We start from the raw sequence: 16,365 nt of genomic DNA on the forward strand, positions 1-16,365 counted from the left end.
GAGCGGCCTCACAATGTGCTACTTTCTCCTGACTTTAACTTATCTGAGTCCACAGCAACGGCGAAGTAATCCATTACGGGCTGACATATTTGTCTGATAGATACAACAGAGCCACCGTCTTGGGACCAGTGATAAGTTATCTGGAGTTTCTACGAATCATTCACCGTCACACCCTACCTTAATTATCAATACAAACATTCCCCAACACAAACAGTTAGCCAAACCCTCCACTGCCATTGTTTTCCAATTGCCAGAGCTTCTTTGGAGGGAATCGGACTGAAAATGGAGGGAAGGCCAGACTGACAGCTCGTACGTTCTCTTCTTTTTCTTTCTTTGTGGTGCAGATTGATTTGGAGTATTGCAGAATTCCCCCCCGTCTCTCCAAGCCAAGGTCATTGACCCCTCTTGAAAATAACCAGAGTGAGTTATGGGCTGCTCTCAAGTCCCCTCTTTTATCTCACTACAAAAGACTCACTACAGTGTCTCGCAAAGTCTCCAAATGAACATTATAAATCATACAAGCACTTGGCGCTTAAGAACAACACCTAAGTGGCCAACTCGGGGGGGAGGGGAGCATTTTACCACCTGGGTGTGAAGTGGGTTGAGTGGCTGGCATTTCAATAACAATGTTATTTTAACATAGAGGAGCCAAGCAAGGGAAAATAACTTTCAGAAAAATGATGGAAAAGAAATAATCATAAAATGACACATCCAGCTCATTTCTCTTTCTCTGCCATTTCTACTAAGGTTTTTTTTCGAGTCATTTGTTTCATTGGCTGCACAGGGCCCATATCATGGGCTTGATGGGGATGTAACCAGAACTGAGCCTCTGACACAGACAATGTAGCGAATGTCGCTTTCAGCAGCAGCCACAAATGACTCCCAGGGATCATTCCCACTTGTCCCTCAAGTGACTTTTGAATCCAGCCGAGCTGTAACAAAATGCCACTTCAGCAGGTAAAGAAGAAAAGTGATCAATAAAGAAGATTTTCCAAAAAGTGGTTGAAGTAGTATTAAAGCAAACTTTGCGGGACACAGTGAGATTATGCTGGACCTTTTAGAGGTGACAGTATTTGCCTTCCTTGCTCTGTAAAAGCATCACAGTAAATGGCAGCCATCTTTTATTGATGCCATATATTCCACTTGAACTCGCTTCTTTTTGTATATTAACGTCCCGTTGTGTCTTGTTTCTTCATGTATTCTAGTGCAGTGTTGATTTTCCCGCTGTGATTCTGCCGGTGCAATTAAGAGATTACAATTTCATTTGACCTCCCGACCCACAATCTATAAGGACATCCATTCTCTAACTTCACCAGTCTTTAAAAGCCTGTGCTGGCTCTGGATCTGTGGCCACAGCTCAGAGCTTTGTGGTTCCCCCGGGTCAAAGGTGTTCCATGTGTGCATTTCTCAATCATCGGTCCAGAACAGCCCAAACTCTTCATAGAAAGAAACACTCCACTCTCTCTCACACACACAGGCCCTCCCCTTCCTCCCATCTGGAGCACCCCTGACCCAACACACACACACACACACACACACACACACACACACACACACACACACACACACACACACACACACACACACACACACACACACACACACACACACACACACACACACACACACACACACACACACACACACACACACACACACACACAGGAGAGGGCTTCATTACACAGGGATTACTAAAAGAAATGTTTTAATCAAGTTGTGCAGACAGCTGCAGACCGCAAGGCGAGAAAATGGCAATGACGTGGTTCATCAGGCGTTAAAGGAAAACACATCAAGAGGCCCGAATATCGGTGTGTGTGTGTGTGCGTGTGCAGCTTCCGGCCTCTGTCCGACATGTCCAGCTGTGGAGGGCAAGCGGCTCCTTATAAGGACACACAAGAGATAGGAGACCTCTGTCCAGAGACTGCAGACTTAATATGACATTTGTGCTTTTCAGATATAGACTTTGGTACGTCCCGTTGCCATAGCAACAAATGCAGCAATCGACGGAAGCACCGGCTGTCTTTTATTTTGATCCAAATAAGTCGCCCCGAGTATTAGACTCAAGGCCTTTGACCTTCACGCAGATGGTCAGTGCAAAAAGGGAAAGAGACTTTCTCTGAGCCTGGTTAAATAAAACTTTTTGGATTTTTTTGGGGGGGAAATCACAGTAACACCAGCGCTCCCTGTGCCTTGTTACACCAACTGGAGATCCTTCCTCGCATCTGGGAAGCAGCGGAGCATCGGCGAGGCACGGTTGGGGAGGAGAGGACAGTGGAATGCACACCGCAGTAGATGATAATCCACTCAGAGCTGATAATCCATCCACCCTTCCCTACTTCCCACTGTTTTCCCTCCCTCAAGCTTCAGTTGCTCAGATGACTAACTCAGGCAGTAATAGAGTCTCTCAGTCGACCGAAAAACATCTACAGCTGCTCCGAAATTCACCATCTTGGCCCCGGCTCATAGATACATCTCATGGTATAGTTAAAGTTCAACAGATATTCTTGGATTGCACGATGGTTGCCTCTTGAGAACGTTACAGCCCATAATTTAGACTTCAGGGCTGAGTTAAAACCGGTGTTGATTTAAGCTACCAAATGACACTTGTAATCATGAGGGCGAGTATGCAGCTTCTGCAGCAGAGGGGCTTTCCTGCAGCACTGAGTGTCTGAATGCTGATGGAAGCTTCCACAACGGAGACGTCAATCAAACCTGATGGCATCATTCCCTGATGCCATTTCCTTAATACTAAGGCTCCTCAATACGTCCATTGATCTCTGTCAGCCATGAAACCAAATAAAACTGTCCGACACCAGATGTAGACCACAAAGCTGCCCCAAACACTTTATAGGCCGTGCCACACGAAATATGATGTTTTTACCTTTGCAGCTCACGATCCTGTGCACTCCCGTGCTTCAGAGTGAAAAGTGGAACCACATTACATCATGTGCCAGTCCGGAGCTTTTAATGCACACCTGTTAATACATAAAGCCTGCTTGTTGCAGCTCGCATCGATTCTGAGAACACACTGTTTCTTCACCAACGGGGAAGGGCCCTGTTTTGGGCTGAATGAGTCCCCCCGCTGCTCTTATGGCCTCCGAACCACAACTCAGAGCTGAGCATGACCGCGGCAACCACACGCTGATTTTTAAGGTCATTCAATTACCCCTCCGCCATCACAGCTCACGGTAACCGTAACCCTGCCTGCACAGACCGCTCAGTTAAGACCCTGATGAGCAACACAAGTGATTACTTCATTATAAAATCAACACCAATCAAAGTTTGGTTTGAGGGTGAACAACGGTTGAAGCAGAGGCTGTGTCTGTGTCTGTGTGTGTGTGTGCGTCATCATTCACAAGATCCGTGTCATAAGTCATATAAATGTATACTCGGAGCGCAGGGATCGACTTTTCCATTCAGCAGCCACTCCCAAATCAGTTTTCATCGCCCAAAATGATTATTCCGATTCAGCTTGTTAACGATACCGCCTGCCAAAATGGCCAGTGGACAAATGTAACAGCCGCGCTAGATGTTCTCACCGGCGAGCGCTCCTTCGTGTACATCTGCTAAATTTGAGCTGGACGTCTGCGGCTCTCCACTGCGGGACACAGAACGCATTTGTCCTCCTGCACTTGGCTGTGCTGGGAGACACAGACCAGGAGCAGCTCGCTATGAGTAACTATGAACAGGAGTAATGAGGCATTACAATCACACCAGAAGCCTCGTGCCTCAGATGCCTCAAGCAGCCTTCATAAATCACAACATGAGCTAATCTAGAGTCTAGACTCCCGGTCCAGACAGAGTAATAGACTTCTCAACTTCACATAAAAAAGAAAAATCCTACAGGTAGTCCTAAAAACCAAAGTAGCCATTGACAACGTAATAATTAGATATCAAGGGAGAACCAACGTTCTTTTCCATTCAGAAACCTTCGCGAGGAAAGTCGGCTTTTCGGGGCTATATAACGTGCACCTGTAGCGCCACATGCTTTGAGAAATTAGCCCGCTCAGAAATGGCTGTGCGAGGAACAGGGGCTGCTAAAAACGCCACATAAAAGCTGGCACGGGGCTGAGTTATGACCTGCGAGACGACGAGCCACACTGGAATGCCGCTGCTGGCTTGTTGGTGGGCCCCGGCCTTGGCCCCGCCTCCATGTGCTGTTGCCGTCAGGTGGCCCTTATGTGGTGTGAGGTTAGGATTTTTGGGAGATCGATGCAGGTGGCACTTCTAACATCCCCCCCTTGTTTTTTTTTGCAGGCAGCGATTTTATCTGGGAAAACAGGTTTAACAGCCGGACCAATTGAGACTCTCTGTGAAGTTGGCGGCCACATACATTGCCTTTCCTTAGGGGTAAGTACAGCCTGATGCCTCTCAGCTGCACTTTAATTCACTGGGAGTGAAAGTTCATTTCTGAGGATTTGGGCTTTCTGCTAACCAAATGACAGTTAGTACATGGTAGCGTACCAAGAGGGGAGACTCTGAATCTATAGTCATCTTTGTTTACTGTCCCTTACTGCCTTGCTGTGTGTTATTTTTGTTTTGTTTATCTATTTCAGCCTAAACTTGGTTATGTCACTGAACAACATCTTAAGATTTTATTTGTGATTTATTCATGTAATGTTTAATATTAAATCATTATTAAAGTGTAGCTAAAATAGTTTTTATTGGCATTAAAAAACCTTTGACGCAGGATTTTTCACACATTAGTTTGGTGATGAACCACTGAGGTGGTTCGGGCATCTAATTAGGATGCCTCCTGGACGCCTCCCACTGGAGGTTTTCCAGGCACGTCCAACTGGGAAGAGACCCCGGGGAAGACCCCGAACACGCTGGAGGGATTACATCTCCCAGCTGGCCTGGGAACATCTCGGGATCCCCCAGAATGAGCTGGAACATGTTGCCGGTGAGAGGGAAGTCTGGGTCAGCCTGCTTGGCCTGTTGCCACCGCGACCCGACCCCGGATAAGTGGAGGAAAATGGATGGATGGAGTTTGGTGACATAACTGATTATATTTGGTGTGCAGGCAAATGAATTCATAATCCAGATGAGCATATTCATAAAAAGCACAAGTATGCTGTTTGTTGTATACGGCAATAACAGTGAAATACAATATCGAGCAATTGTAACTGTGAAAGAGTTATATTTGTCCCTTAACATTTCCATTTTAATCCACAGGTCTTTGTAGCGCCGGTATTTTACCATAATTGGTGTAATTGATTCATATTGATTGATTGAAAAAATGTAGGTTTGTGTGGTTTCCTCGTGGAAATGGCTGCTGCTACATGCAAATTAGCATCTCTGGCATTAGCAATAGCAGCGTTGTTCTGTCCAGCACTGAAATATCGCAACTTTTAAAGGGATTGCCATGAAACTTTATACAGGTATTCATGATCTCCTGAGGGTGAATCCTACTGACTTTTATGAACCCCGACCTTTCCTCTAGCGCCACCAGCAAGTTGACATTTTTGGCTTTTAGCGAAATATCTTAAAAACTTCTCTACATAGATGAAGAAGAAGAAAAGATTGTTGTCGGTGGATCGACAATATCTTGGATCGAAATCTGCAATTGCTCTGGAGCAATTACTCTTCCTGAAAATTTCCTTTTGCTTAAAAACTGAGGAAACAAAGACATTTCAGTCTAATTGGATGTATCCATGGTCTCACACACGATACCAAACGGCTGGTAAAAGCCGAGGCTGGCAGGGAGAAGACGTCAAGGCGGTGTACTTTCCTCAGTGAAAGCCCCTTTTGCTGCCCACTGAGAAGCCGGAGCCTCTGTGGTGAGACTGAAGGAAACATGAGCTGCAGCGTGCGGCGCGGGCCAACTCATCAGGAGACGTGCTGGGTCTCCACAGACGCCCAGTGCCTCTTCAAATCCCCCATGATCACCTGGCAGTCATACACGCTTGCTTAAGCATGACCTGGCTGCAATGGCAACGACAAACATGTTTGTGTAACAATGTGTGTGTGAGTGAGAGAGAGGGGGACAGAAGAGAGGGATGCAAAATGTGTGCATGACATCACCTCCCCACTCCAAGCTACCTTTCTCTCCTGTCAGTCATAGTCTATTTTTAATGCAGAGTCCAGAGGGAGGCAAATCCAAAGCTACCTTTTACATTGGTAATGGAAAAAGCTGATCCAATGATCTGCATAACAAAACTACTGGAATCTGGCTCTATTTCTCAGACCGCTCTCTCCTGCACCCTCACTACGCTCTCATGCTTCCCACTTTTCTTTCATATTTCCTTAAAAACTTCAAAAGCTTGTGGGGCTCTGCTCAGTGTCTGCTCGGAGAACAGAACATGTTGGAAAGGGGTGTTGTGGAGTTACATCAGCGCCGAGGAGCACTTCCAAAACAAACATCAAGACAGTGAAATTAAACGCTACCACCTGGAGGAGTGCATCTTTTGGCTTTTCCAATGTGTCGCCGTTGGCCTCGGCTCTCACCTTTGGGAGGCGAACTGTCGGACTGACTGTCACCCACATACTGTGATCAAATGGAGTCTTTACATACATGGGAATCCCACGGCTCAAACGCACTGAGAATACAGTCTGCTGGAATTAAATCAACTCAATTCACTGTTCATCCACATTCACTTCAACATACAGAGACACAACTAAGCAAAACTGTGGCAGCTAACCTCAACAGAGAACATCAGCGCAATAGGAAACAAATCTCTTTATTACTAATCACTTAATACTATTGCTAGTTGTCACTCGGCACCCTCCACTTCTCACTCTTGTCTCTTCTCCGTCAAAACCTGCTCATCATCATTCTTCCAGGAGCAAACTGTCAGGTTGTGTTGATTGGATTGACTGCAGCGACACACGGGTCAGTAAGCAAGACAGGCCATACCACCCACTTAGACGGAAAGGGGTCAACTATGAGCCACTTTGGCAGGTTCTGAGCTCATAACGCGGCACAAAACACCCAGTCCCTTATCATATGCAGCAAAGAGACTGACAGTGAGACAAACAGGCAACTGAAGCGCTTCTAACCTGTCAAAGTGTCGGAAACATCAAGCTAAATCGAAATTGGGGATGAGGAAAATGAGATGAAGTGGAAATAATCCTGTTAAGGGAAGTAGAATTATCTGACGTGTTGACCTATTCTGAGGTATAATCGCAATGCCAGATAGACTAACAGATAATCACAAGAAGATAAGGGCTCCTGGTGCATACTGGACATACTGTATTCATCAAAAGGCTTGCTTGCAACAAAGAATAACAGAGGGATTTTCTTAACGTGTAGAGGAGACTCTGTGAGAGGTTGTCGATGTTATTTCTAAGGGCTGGTCTAGGCTGAGAAAAAAGCCATGGGGGGGTTGGGGGGCACTGATCTGGAGATGAGAAACATCTAGTGATTGTCAGAAAGAAAAATAACATCCGTTTGACATCTGAATCCACTATTTGAGGCAGGCAGGACTGAAACGGGGGGAGAGCTGGAGATCAAACAAGCAGCTAGCAGTCTCTTATTGGGAGCAGAGAGCACCGGGTTGGGTCCACACACACACACACACACACACACACACACACACACACACACACACACACACACACACACACACACACACACACACACACACACACACACACACACACACACACACACACACACACACACACACACACACACACACACACACACACACACACACACACACACACACACACACAATCGAATGAGGGCCTTGCGGTTCATTGTGTGGCCAGCTAACCGCTGTACAGTAGATACAATGTTTGCCTGGGGAAGAAGTCAAAACCATCTGCAGGTCTTTGACATGTTTAAATCTAAACTAATGGGGGGGAAATGGATTCCCAAGCTAGTGCTCTCGCACAGGTTTCCTGCTTTAACAGGCACTTTGACTGCAAGGTGTGAGAGAGAGGGCACAGGATGTGTGTGTGTGTGTGTGTGTGTGTGTGTGTGTGTGTGTTGGTGCGTGTGTGTGCGCTTGCATCAAGGGCTTTCCCAGATGATGATTACTGAACACACAGTGACGGGGTAAACGATGGAGAGAGATATACAAAATCAAGGTGACATCCGGAGAGTATTTAGTTGTTCTAAATGGAAGACAGGACATGAGCTACTCATTCATTCTTTACAGAGCCCTAATTAAGTATTAAAATGACCCCAACAAGGCCTTTTAATACATACATTAACGCATTTACATACATATGAGTAATAAGTAGGAGTAAGTTCACTATGACATTTTCAATTAAAAAAAAAAGTAAAGCCCCACAAAGTCAAAGACGACACACAAAGATCGATACTGTAAACGTACGCTGAGATCATTCTTTCTCTAAAATGTTTCTCCCCTTTATCCATCTTCCCAAGCTCGTCTCATCCCTCTTCCTGTCCAGGACTGTCCATTCACACTTTTCCCATCATCCTCTCTACTCATCTCCTTCTCTCCTCTCCTCTCCATTATCTCACTCTCTGCATATTTGTCTACTTTTGCATTTTCTCCTTGTTGTCTCCCATTCTCTTTGGACTTTGATAACTTCAACACTTAAAGACTATGGAGCCTTATTCCTCTCCTTTCCCTTCTTGTCCTCCCTTCAACTCCTACCCTCTCTTGGGGGACATCCCCGATGAGTCATCCCCAGTCTGCTAGAAGGACAGGGATATGGCAATATGTTTTTTCATCTCTTTAGACAGCGTTGTATTATTTTCCTCTCCTTGTGTTTCAAACCATGTGAGAAATTGTTGCAGTTGTTACCCGATGACTGTGTTTTTCTGTTTTCCCCACTAACCGCTGAAGAAGCGGCTCATCCATCACTTTAAATACCCTTTGATGCACTCCCCGCAAAAGGCTGCAGTCCTCTTCATGAAGTACAATACATGGGCCTAACACCACACATATACACACAGTATACAGACAAGCCTATCAAGGACCAATACACAGAGGAGGTTCACACCCATACGTATGAGTCTTTACTGGGTTAAACTGATGGGTGATTGTTACCCATAATGTGCTGCAGGAAAGAGTTCTAAAACACCGTCATGAGTCGGCATTTTTGCACTTCCTCTTCCCTCGTCTTGAAGTCGATGAGTTTTTGAATGGGTTTTTTGTTAGAGGCCTGAAATAAGGTCCGTGTTTAATACGAGCTGAAGAGATTTTAACGTTTTGTTCTACGATATTAATAGGTTAGTAAATCTATCGCTCTGATGAATTTTGAAGCTTTTACGCGCTTTACAAAAAGGCGGTTACTAACAAGTGGCTGACACTACAAAACGCCATCACGCCGACTAGTCCATCTTTATCTTGGTGGTGGTGAAGTGCAGTCATGTGACCATGGTGCAGTTTGTTTATTGCCTGACGTTAGCTTTATGCTGCTGGCGATTGTATTTACCCTTCAAAAATCATAAAAGTGGTGTTCATTTGTGAAGAGTATCTTGCTGAACAAAAACGTGTAAGTATCATGAACTTGTGTTTGCCACAGAGTGTATTTTCTGCAATAATCCCACTTCCAAATAAAACATGCCATTGGCTTTTTGGCGAGGCAACCAGTGTGATGCTTACTTCCAGGTTGGCATACAAAAGTAGGTCATCCCTTGAGCACTGATGCCTCCCACAGGTGCTTGTAGAATGTAAATCACCCTTCTGTTTACTGTACTTGGCCAAGTCTCTTTAGCCATCACACAGTGACGAGCACCTTACACAGTGTGTACTTTGAGGAATGTGTTGACCTTAATCACCTAGTGCTGCCAGTGATTACCTCAATCAATATGTTACATTGTACAACACCCCACCTAGATATAACTAAATAGGTACAGACTAGTAAGCTTCTCTACATATATACTGTACAGTGATGTTTCTTTGGACGCCATCTCAGGATGCATCCGGAGCTCAAACATGTTGGGAATTCTTTACTTGAACCAAACACCCCGGGACCATTTCTTCCAGGAAGATATCACACATTGTGATGTAAACGTAAAGTAAGTGTTAAATGAATACGATATAAGATTGGGCTTCACTTCTGCGGGCATCACTTCAATCCCAATCGTTCTAAAAAGGGGCAACTAGTAAATGTCAAAGCCTATAAACAATTTGAGGTAACCATGTTAGGGATAGCAAAACTATTGCAAAAAAAAATGCCAAGTCCAAATCAAATTATCTGAGGTGATGAATTCCATTTTTGAAAGATTTTTCCACCCCTTGTATATACATTAGTGTAAAAGTGAAAAAATAGGAGCGTATACTGTTGTTTTTTTCCCCACCATATACCTTTAAATTCATCTGCAGTTACTGAGAGAAGAGATCATATAATTGATGTTCACATGGGGAACTCTGCTTGCCTCTGTGCTCACTCAGAGTTCCATCCATATTAAGGTGCTCACCAGTATGCAGGCATCTGGATCAGCTTCCCGTAGAGTGCAGTGCTAAAGGAAGGGATGATGGGGATGAGAGGCAGGAAACCTCCTGTACTGTCCTGGACCGTCAAGCCTGCCTGGAACCCAAACACCTGGAGAGAGAGAGAGAGAGAGAGAGAGAGAGAGAGAGAGAGAGAGAGAGAGAGAGAGAGAGAGAGAGAGAGAGAGAGAGAGAGAGAGAGAGAAAGAAAGGGAGAGTGTGTGAGGAAAAAGAGGGAGAGAGCGGGGCTGTTCTCTCATCTCAAACACAACTGAACTGTTTTGAGCATTTCTGTCTTCAGCGGACCTGTCGTATCCCAAATCTGCACTCTTACAGAGTCAGAAGACACGATATTGTCCCCACTGGGAAATTAGTGCTGGACTCAAATGCTGCACACATGACATATCGTCTTCTCATATAGCTGCCTCCATGAAAATAATTAAACAGATAACAAAAAGAAGACAGAATCATCTTATCATCCTTGTTTACTGAACAACCAGCTGTCAGCAAGTCCATCTTCCAGTCTGGGAGGGACCATTAAAAGTATCCGTATGTTGAACCCAGGCGGCAACCTTCGGTTCTAGCGAGTGAAGCCAATGCAAAAAGAAGTCAGATTGTATGGAAGTCCATGAGAAAATTACTCTCCTCGATTTATTACCTCAGTAAACATTGTAAACATGAGTTTATGGTCTCAATCTCTAGTTGGCTGGCTAAATAATTAAATACTCTTCCATGCCAGTGGGTGGCAGTAGGTAGCGCAATAATGACCTTGTTAGTTAGAATTGAATGATGCACGGGAGAGGTGACAAGATGAACAGCGATGGGGAAATATTTGAAAAAGAAAAGTACAGTCTCTGAACTGGGCCCTGGACAACATTCTAACCCAGACGGAAAGCCTCGTATGAGTGGTGCTCGAGGCTCGAGGCTATACAGCGACAGTTATCTTTCGTTTGGATTTACTTTCACCGGGGATCCGACTGCACCGACTCCATTATGCTTGGTGTGTGGGGAAAAAGTATCCAACGGTGCCATGGTCCCAAGCAGGCTGAAACGTCATCTCCAGACGAAACACCCGTCACTTCAAAACAAGAACACGGACTATTTTGTTCCCCTACACAGGTTTCACACTGAGTAAGGATCAACAAATTGAGAGACTTGTCATTAAATTGTCAGCATATATGCTGTATTGTGCTACAGTGTGTTATTTTGTAACTTTTTTGGTTGTTGGTGTGCCGCGGGATCTTTTTAATGTAAAAAAATGTACCGCGGCTCAGTAAAGGTTGAAAAGCAGTGAAATAGACTATAAAGCAGAGTAAGCTTTAGGGCGGGGTTTCTGTGATTGACAGACAGCGGAATCGTCGAACTCGAAGCTTCAAAACGTCAGTCCACAAACCAATGGGTGATGACACCATGACTACGTCCACTGTTTATATACAGTCTATGGTTGAACTCACCAAAAAATGTATGTAAACTACACTTACATTACACCACTGCAGACGCATTTGTTTTTTTCCTGTAATAGCTTTTCAAGGCAAAGATGACATGGCAGAAGTGACGTATCCACTGCAGTGTCATTCAGGGAGGATACACACTGCTGAGTCCTGAACACACTGTGCACGGCTAAAGAGCACAGAGGTCTACGAACAAATAACGCACTGGACTGAAGTTTTCAGAATAACTTTGAGGTTTTCTGTAAGTATGCACACATACTGCAACAAGTTAAAGCAGAAAGAAATGAAGCAACACTCTTGCTTGCCCTCAATTGACAGCACAGTCACAACACCCCTTCATACGGATCAGATTTATCAGGTCCAGATCGTGCCAAGGTAACGTTCACGTATTTTTCCAGGAAGAGTGTGTTGTCGTTTCGTGACAACGTGGCTCATGATCGTATTCTCATTATCTCAGCTCCCGGTAGCCACATTGCCAGACACAGAATGTACTGCGACCTCAATGTTTACATACTGTTAATAGTGAGCATGGTGGATGAAGTCCAGTTTAATATTTGAGGCAGTGGATGATGGCTGGGCCCAGCTGTTCCACATGCAGCTGCTGTATATGCTCAGGGCAGGATTCACTCAATTCCAAGAGAAGGTCTACCAAACCCCTTAGCTGAGCAGGCGGACACAACCTTGGACCAAACTAAAATGATAATTAATTTATAAATGGACAACTGGCCTATGGCTGGAATATTACACAACAGAGTAGCATAACAAAATTGAACTGTACGATTGCCAGATAGAGATGTAGACATAATAAAGATCTCACTTTGAAATGCAAGCTTGAGGCCGTATAGCCACGGACCGATTCACTACAGCTTACACAACTAGTTCTTCAAATAACCCAAAGTTTCAATAATGATCGGTCTGTTTCCTTCCGTTTCCTCCTTGTTGAGCAAGGCTGACGTTGAGTTCTTGTCTATAACCAAGGAAAAGTGAGACAATGGCTAACCGCTACACTCAGCACAGACACCTTAGCTTTGTCAGCCAGTGTCAATAAAAGACAGATTAAGATAAGCCTTAGTTTATACCCGTTTCAAATCACTTCCTGCAGCGGGTGAATTGCGGCCAGAGTGACCTCCACCCCGTCATGATCCTACTGCCAAAATCCAGAGGCGCAATTAGAATCTTGGCAGATACAGATGCTGATTGGCTGATTGGTCAGAAGAGATCCTTGGCCACTGACCAGGTGACTGTTAACCCCTCGGTGACCCTGTGATAAGGACTACCAGCATGATGTCGGGCAAACATCCTGCCTTAAAAAAAAACAGACCAGGCCAGACTGGGCCACCCCGGATCAGCCCGGATCTGTTATCCAGGCTTCCTAAAAGGGGGATTAGCTGTATTTGCTAAAGCCACCATAGTTCTATATGTACTGCACGGGACATCCTGGCCTTCAAGTCAACTATGAATAGAAAGGTTAAAACATTGTTTTATTGAGGACTAAAGTCAGCAGATATGTCTTTACCTTCATCTGTATTTAAATGAAATACTAAGCAAATAGTGTGTATGTAAATAATTCAAGCTTTATAGCCATGTATACAAAGTGCTGAGACACATTTAGAGGAGGATCAATGATTTGATGAATTCAATGACTCACAGCGGATTGTTCGGATGACTGTCCTTAGGGAACTGCCACAATCGAATTATACAACAAACTGTAATTACTAAAATTGGCCTCACCGTATGAGACGATCTGATGAAAGTATGGGTGAAAGAAAATATTAAAGAGTGATTTTAAACTCCTCTAACAAACCAAAAGGCCCCATTTGATGATGTTGCTAACTTTAACTGTAATTAAAAATGAATTTGATCTTTTGAGCTTGAAACTGGAAACCATAAAAGCAACGCAGTAAGAGGGGAATGTCGACGCTGCACAATACAAGCATGAAGTAGACCAGAGCTGGACTGGTGCTCATCAGAAAGCCCAGTGCTGAGACTTTTATGACCAGGTAAAAAGGGTCATGCAGGTCATTAGGGTTATTTCAGGGTGGAGTTAAGACTGTGGCCATGCAGACTTTAGGCTGATGTGTCAATTACCCTGTGTGTTTTGTCTCCACTCGAAAGATGATTAATAAAGATGTACAGAAACATGTACAATCAAATGAAAGAAATAAAACATAACAGAAACAAAAATGTGACAGGAAAAAGGGCATTGGAATAAATGCTGTATGAGGGCATGGTTTTACATCCACTCTTCCATAACTTTTTGCACTGTACATTATCAAATATATAATAGAAGATAATGGATGAAAGCATCCTGAGTTTCTTAACGGTTTAAACAGCACGGAACTTTAATAAGAGAACCAAATCAGCAAATGTAAAACCAATGTGAGATGTGCAGGGTTAAAATAGAATCGAGATCTGAATGACCTTTTTGGAAAACATCATTGTGTCGTTTGCCATATGCCCCATTTTTGTCTTTTATGTACAGTAAGGACAGCTGTGATATATAATAGCGTTGTGCTCACCTTGAGGTAGAGGTGTGCATAGCAGTGATGGAGCAGGTTGTCAGAGGGCTGGCTGAGACCGCTGATGGTGCTGACCAGCTCTGGAGCGTACATGGGCACCGAGTGCTCAATGTTCACCCTTTCCACCTGGAACTGCACGGCAGGTAGAGGGCGCACCGGCTGAAACGCTGGGATGTTGACCGGCCCCGGTGCGGTCTGGGGAATGGAGGATATGAAAGGGAAAGGGGTTAAAAGGGAGAATACATATCGCAGCTGGACTCTCTGACGAGTTCTTAAAATTGAACTGAATCTAAAGTTGTGACTGTGTGACTTTTATAATGATGGGTTTAATGTGCTGGATTTGATGATTGACTTTTTTTACTATGGTACTTCCGTTTAATCAGGAAATGGGAGTTTATTTAGAAGAATGTAGGTCTGTGTGCACCACCTTGCATCCCATGATGACCGGCATTAGTGTGTGAAGGAGGTTGAACTCCGCCATGGAGACGGTCACTGAGACTTGGAGCAGAGTGAGACACGTGAGCCTGGTCGGGATGAACTCCTCTAAGCTTGAGATCTCCTCTGGAGTAGCTGCACCGAGGCTCTCTTCAACCACTTCTACAGAGACGATGACACAACAGAAAGAAACATTAGCTTTGGAACACATCGCAGAGGCACAGTGATTGGCGAGGGTGCAGTGTAAGATTAAACATTCTATGTTTTACACGAGTCAATCTAACCACTAGTATGCGACCTGTGGTGCATTAAGGATTTGAGGACTTGAGGTATTTTTTTAAGAGAGAAAGAGGTTAGCTGTAAAGCACACCACATTTCTTTGAGTGGGCGCCTCTCTTCTACGCCTGCAGCATTAAAACAATAAAAAAAAACACCATCTCATGCACTAAATAGAATCAACATGCACTAAAAACATCCTGGCATCTCTGAGCGATATTCATTACAGTGCTTGCTTTCTAGTAGCTTTGTTTTTGAACTATCTCATAAAACCACTCATTCAATCAATGACCAGAAACATCCAGAAAGGCAGAAAATATAGTGAACCACTAAGTCAACATTGAGTAGAGGCGAGCGAGGTCAGCACTCACCAACGGAAGGAGGGACCAGGGCACTGAACCGCTGAACTGGGTCCAGGGCCTGAGGTGGACCAAAACCTGAGGGCTTTGTTACTGAACGGCCTTGGCTCCGGTCCCAGGACACGGGCTTGTTTCTTTTCTGTAAAGGTTCTGTTGGGCTACATTCCCAGCTCCAAGGTGGGCTCAGAACCTGATCCCCAAGCTGGTTTTGCTCTTTGGCCTAACGCCACAGCCACGCATCAGGTTCATCTGGTGCTGCCATGTCCAATCTAATCATATGCCAGGGCTCAAGTCAATATTCACAATCAACATCCAAATTACAAAAACCATGCAGCTCACGTGGTACACAGAGGCATGATTACACACACTAAAACACTCTATATGAAGCACAGTAAAAAAAACTAGAACTGTCACGCCTCGAGATACAGCCCTAAATGTCTTGCTACTTTACTATATATATATATATATATATATATATATATATATATATATATATATATATATATATATATATATATATATATATATATATATATATATATAGAGTTGGGCCCGGAGTAGGAGAGAGGACGCCTACATGGAGGAACAGATACCAAGGACTTGGCAGGGTTGGATTACTTTTTTGGTGAAGAATCCACTTTCTCCTCCGGGACGCTTTATGTTTATTTCATGGACCTTTTCGTTTGATTTTTGAGTTAAAGGAACTGCCAGTGGGACGGACCAATAAACCTTTATTTTTGCTTATACTGTCTGATTGTGCCTGTTTTACGCTCTCTTTTGCACTGCCCCACCCTAGGGACAACCCGTGACACTACAATATATATAGTAATATAGTATAGTATATAGTAAGTTATTCAATTTAAATTATTATTAAAATTATTATTAATTAGTATATAGTAAATTGATAGTTGGAGCCTCCCGCTAGTGCAAGATCTTATAAAATACACAAACAACAGCCAATTTGGTCTAT

The 16,365-nt window shown here is 44.1% G+C and overlaps 1 protein-coding gene across 14 annotated transcripts in view; it reads right to left on the reverse strand.

The window, feature by feature from the left end:
* vps13b (vacuolar protein sorting 13 homolog B) overlaps positions 1-16,365 on the reverse strand; it is a 336,932-nt gene that overhangs the window by 272,001 nt on the left and 48,566 nt on the right. For all 14 annotated transcript variants that reach the window (XR_012957588.1, XR_012957587.1, XR_012957586.1 and 11 more), the window contains 3 exons: positions 14,753-14,922; positions 14,326-14,520; positions 10,343-10,467 (listed from right to left, as the gene is read on the reverse strand). Coding sequence is in view for 11 of the 14 variants with exons in the window: in XM_076105383.1 (XP_075961498.1) it covers positions 10,343-10,467; positions 14,326-14,520; positions 14,753-14,922 (490 nt within the window). In the remaining 3 variants the exon portion in view is untranslated. The remainder of the gene's footprint in view (positions 1-10,342; positions 10,468-14,325; positions 14,521-14,752; positions 14,923-16,365) is intronic.

Source organism: Anarhichas minor, unplaced genomic scaffold (genome assembly GCF_050575085.1).
Source record: "Anarhichas minor isolate MPS153535 unplaced genomic scaffold, ASM5057508v1 ptg000032l, whole genome shotgun sequence".
Taxonomy (NCBI): domain Eukaryota; kingdom Metazoa; phylum Chordata; class Actinopteri; order Perciformes; family Anarhichadidae; genus Anarhichas; species Anarhichas minor.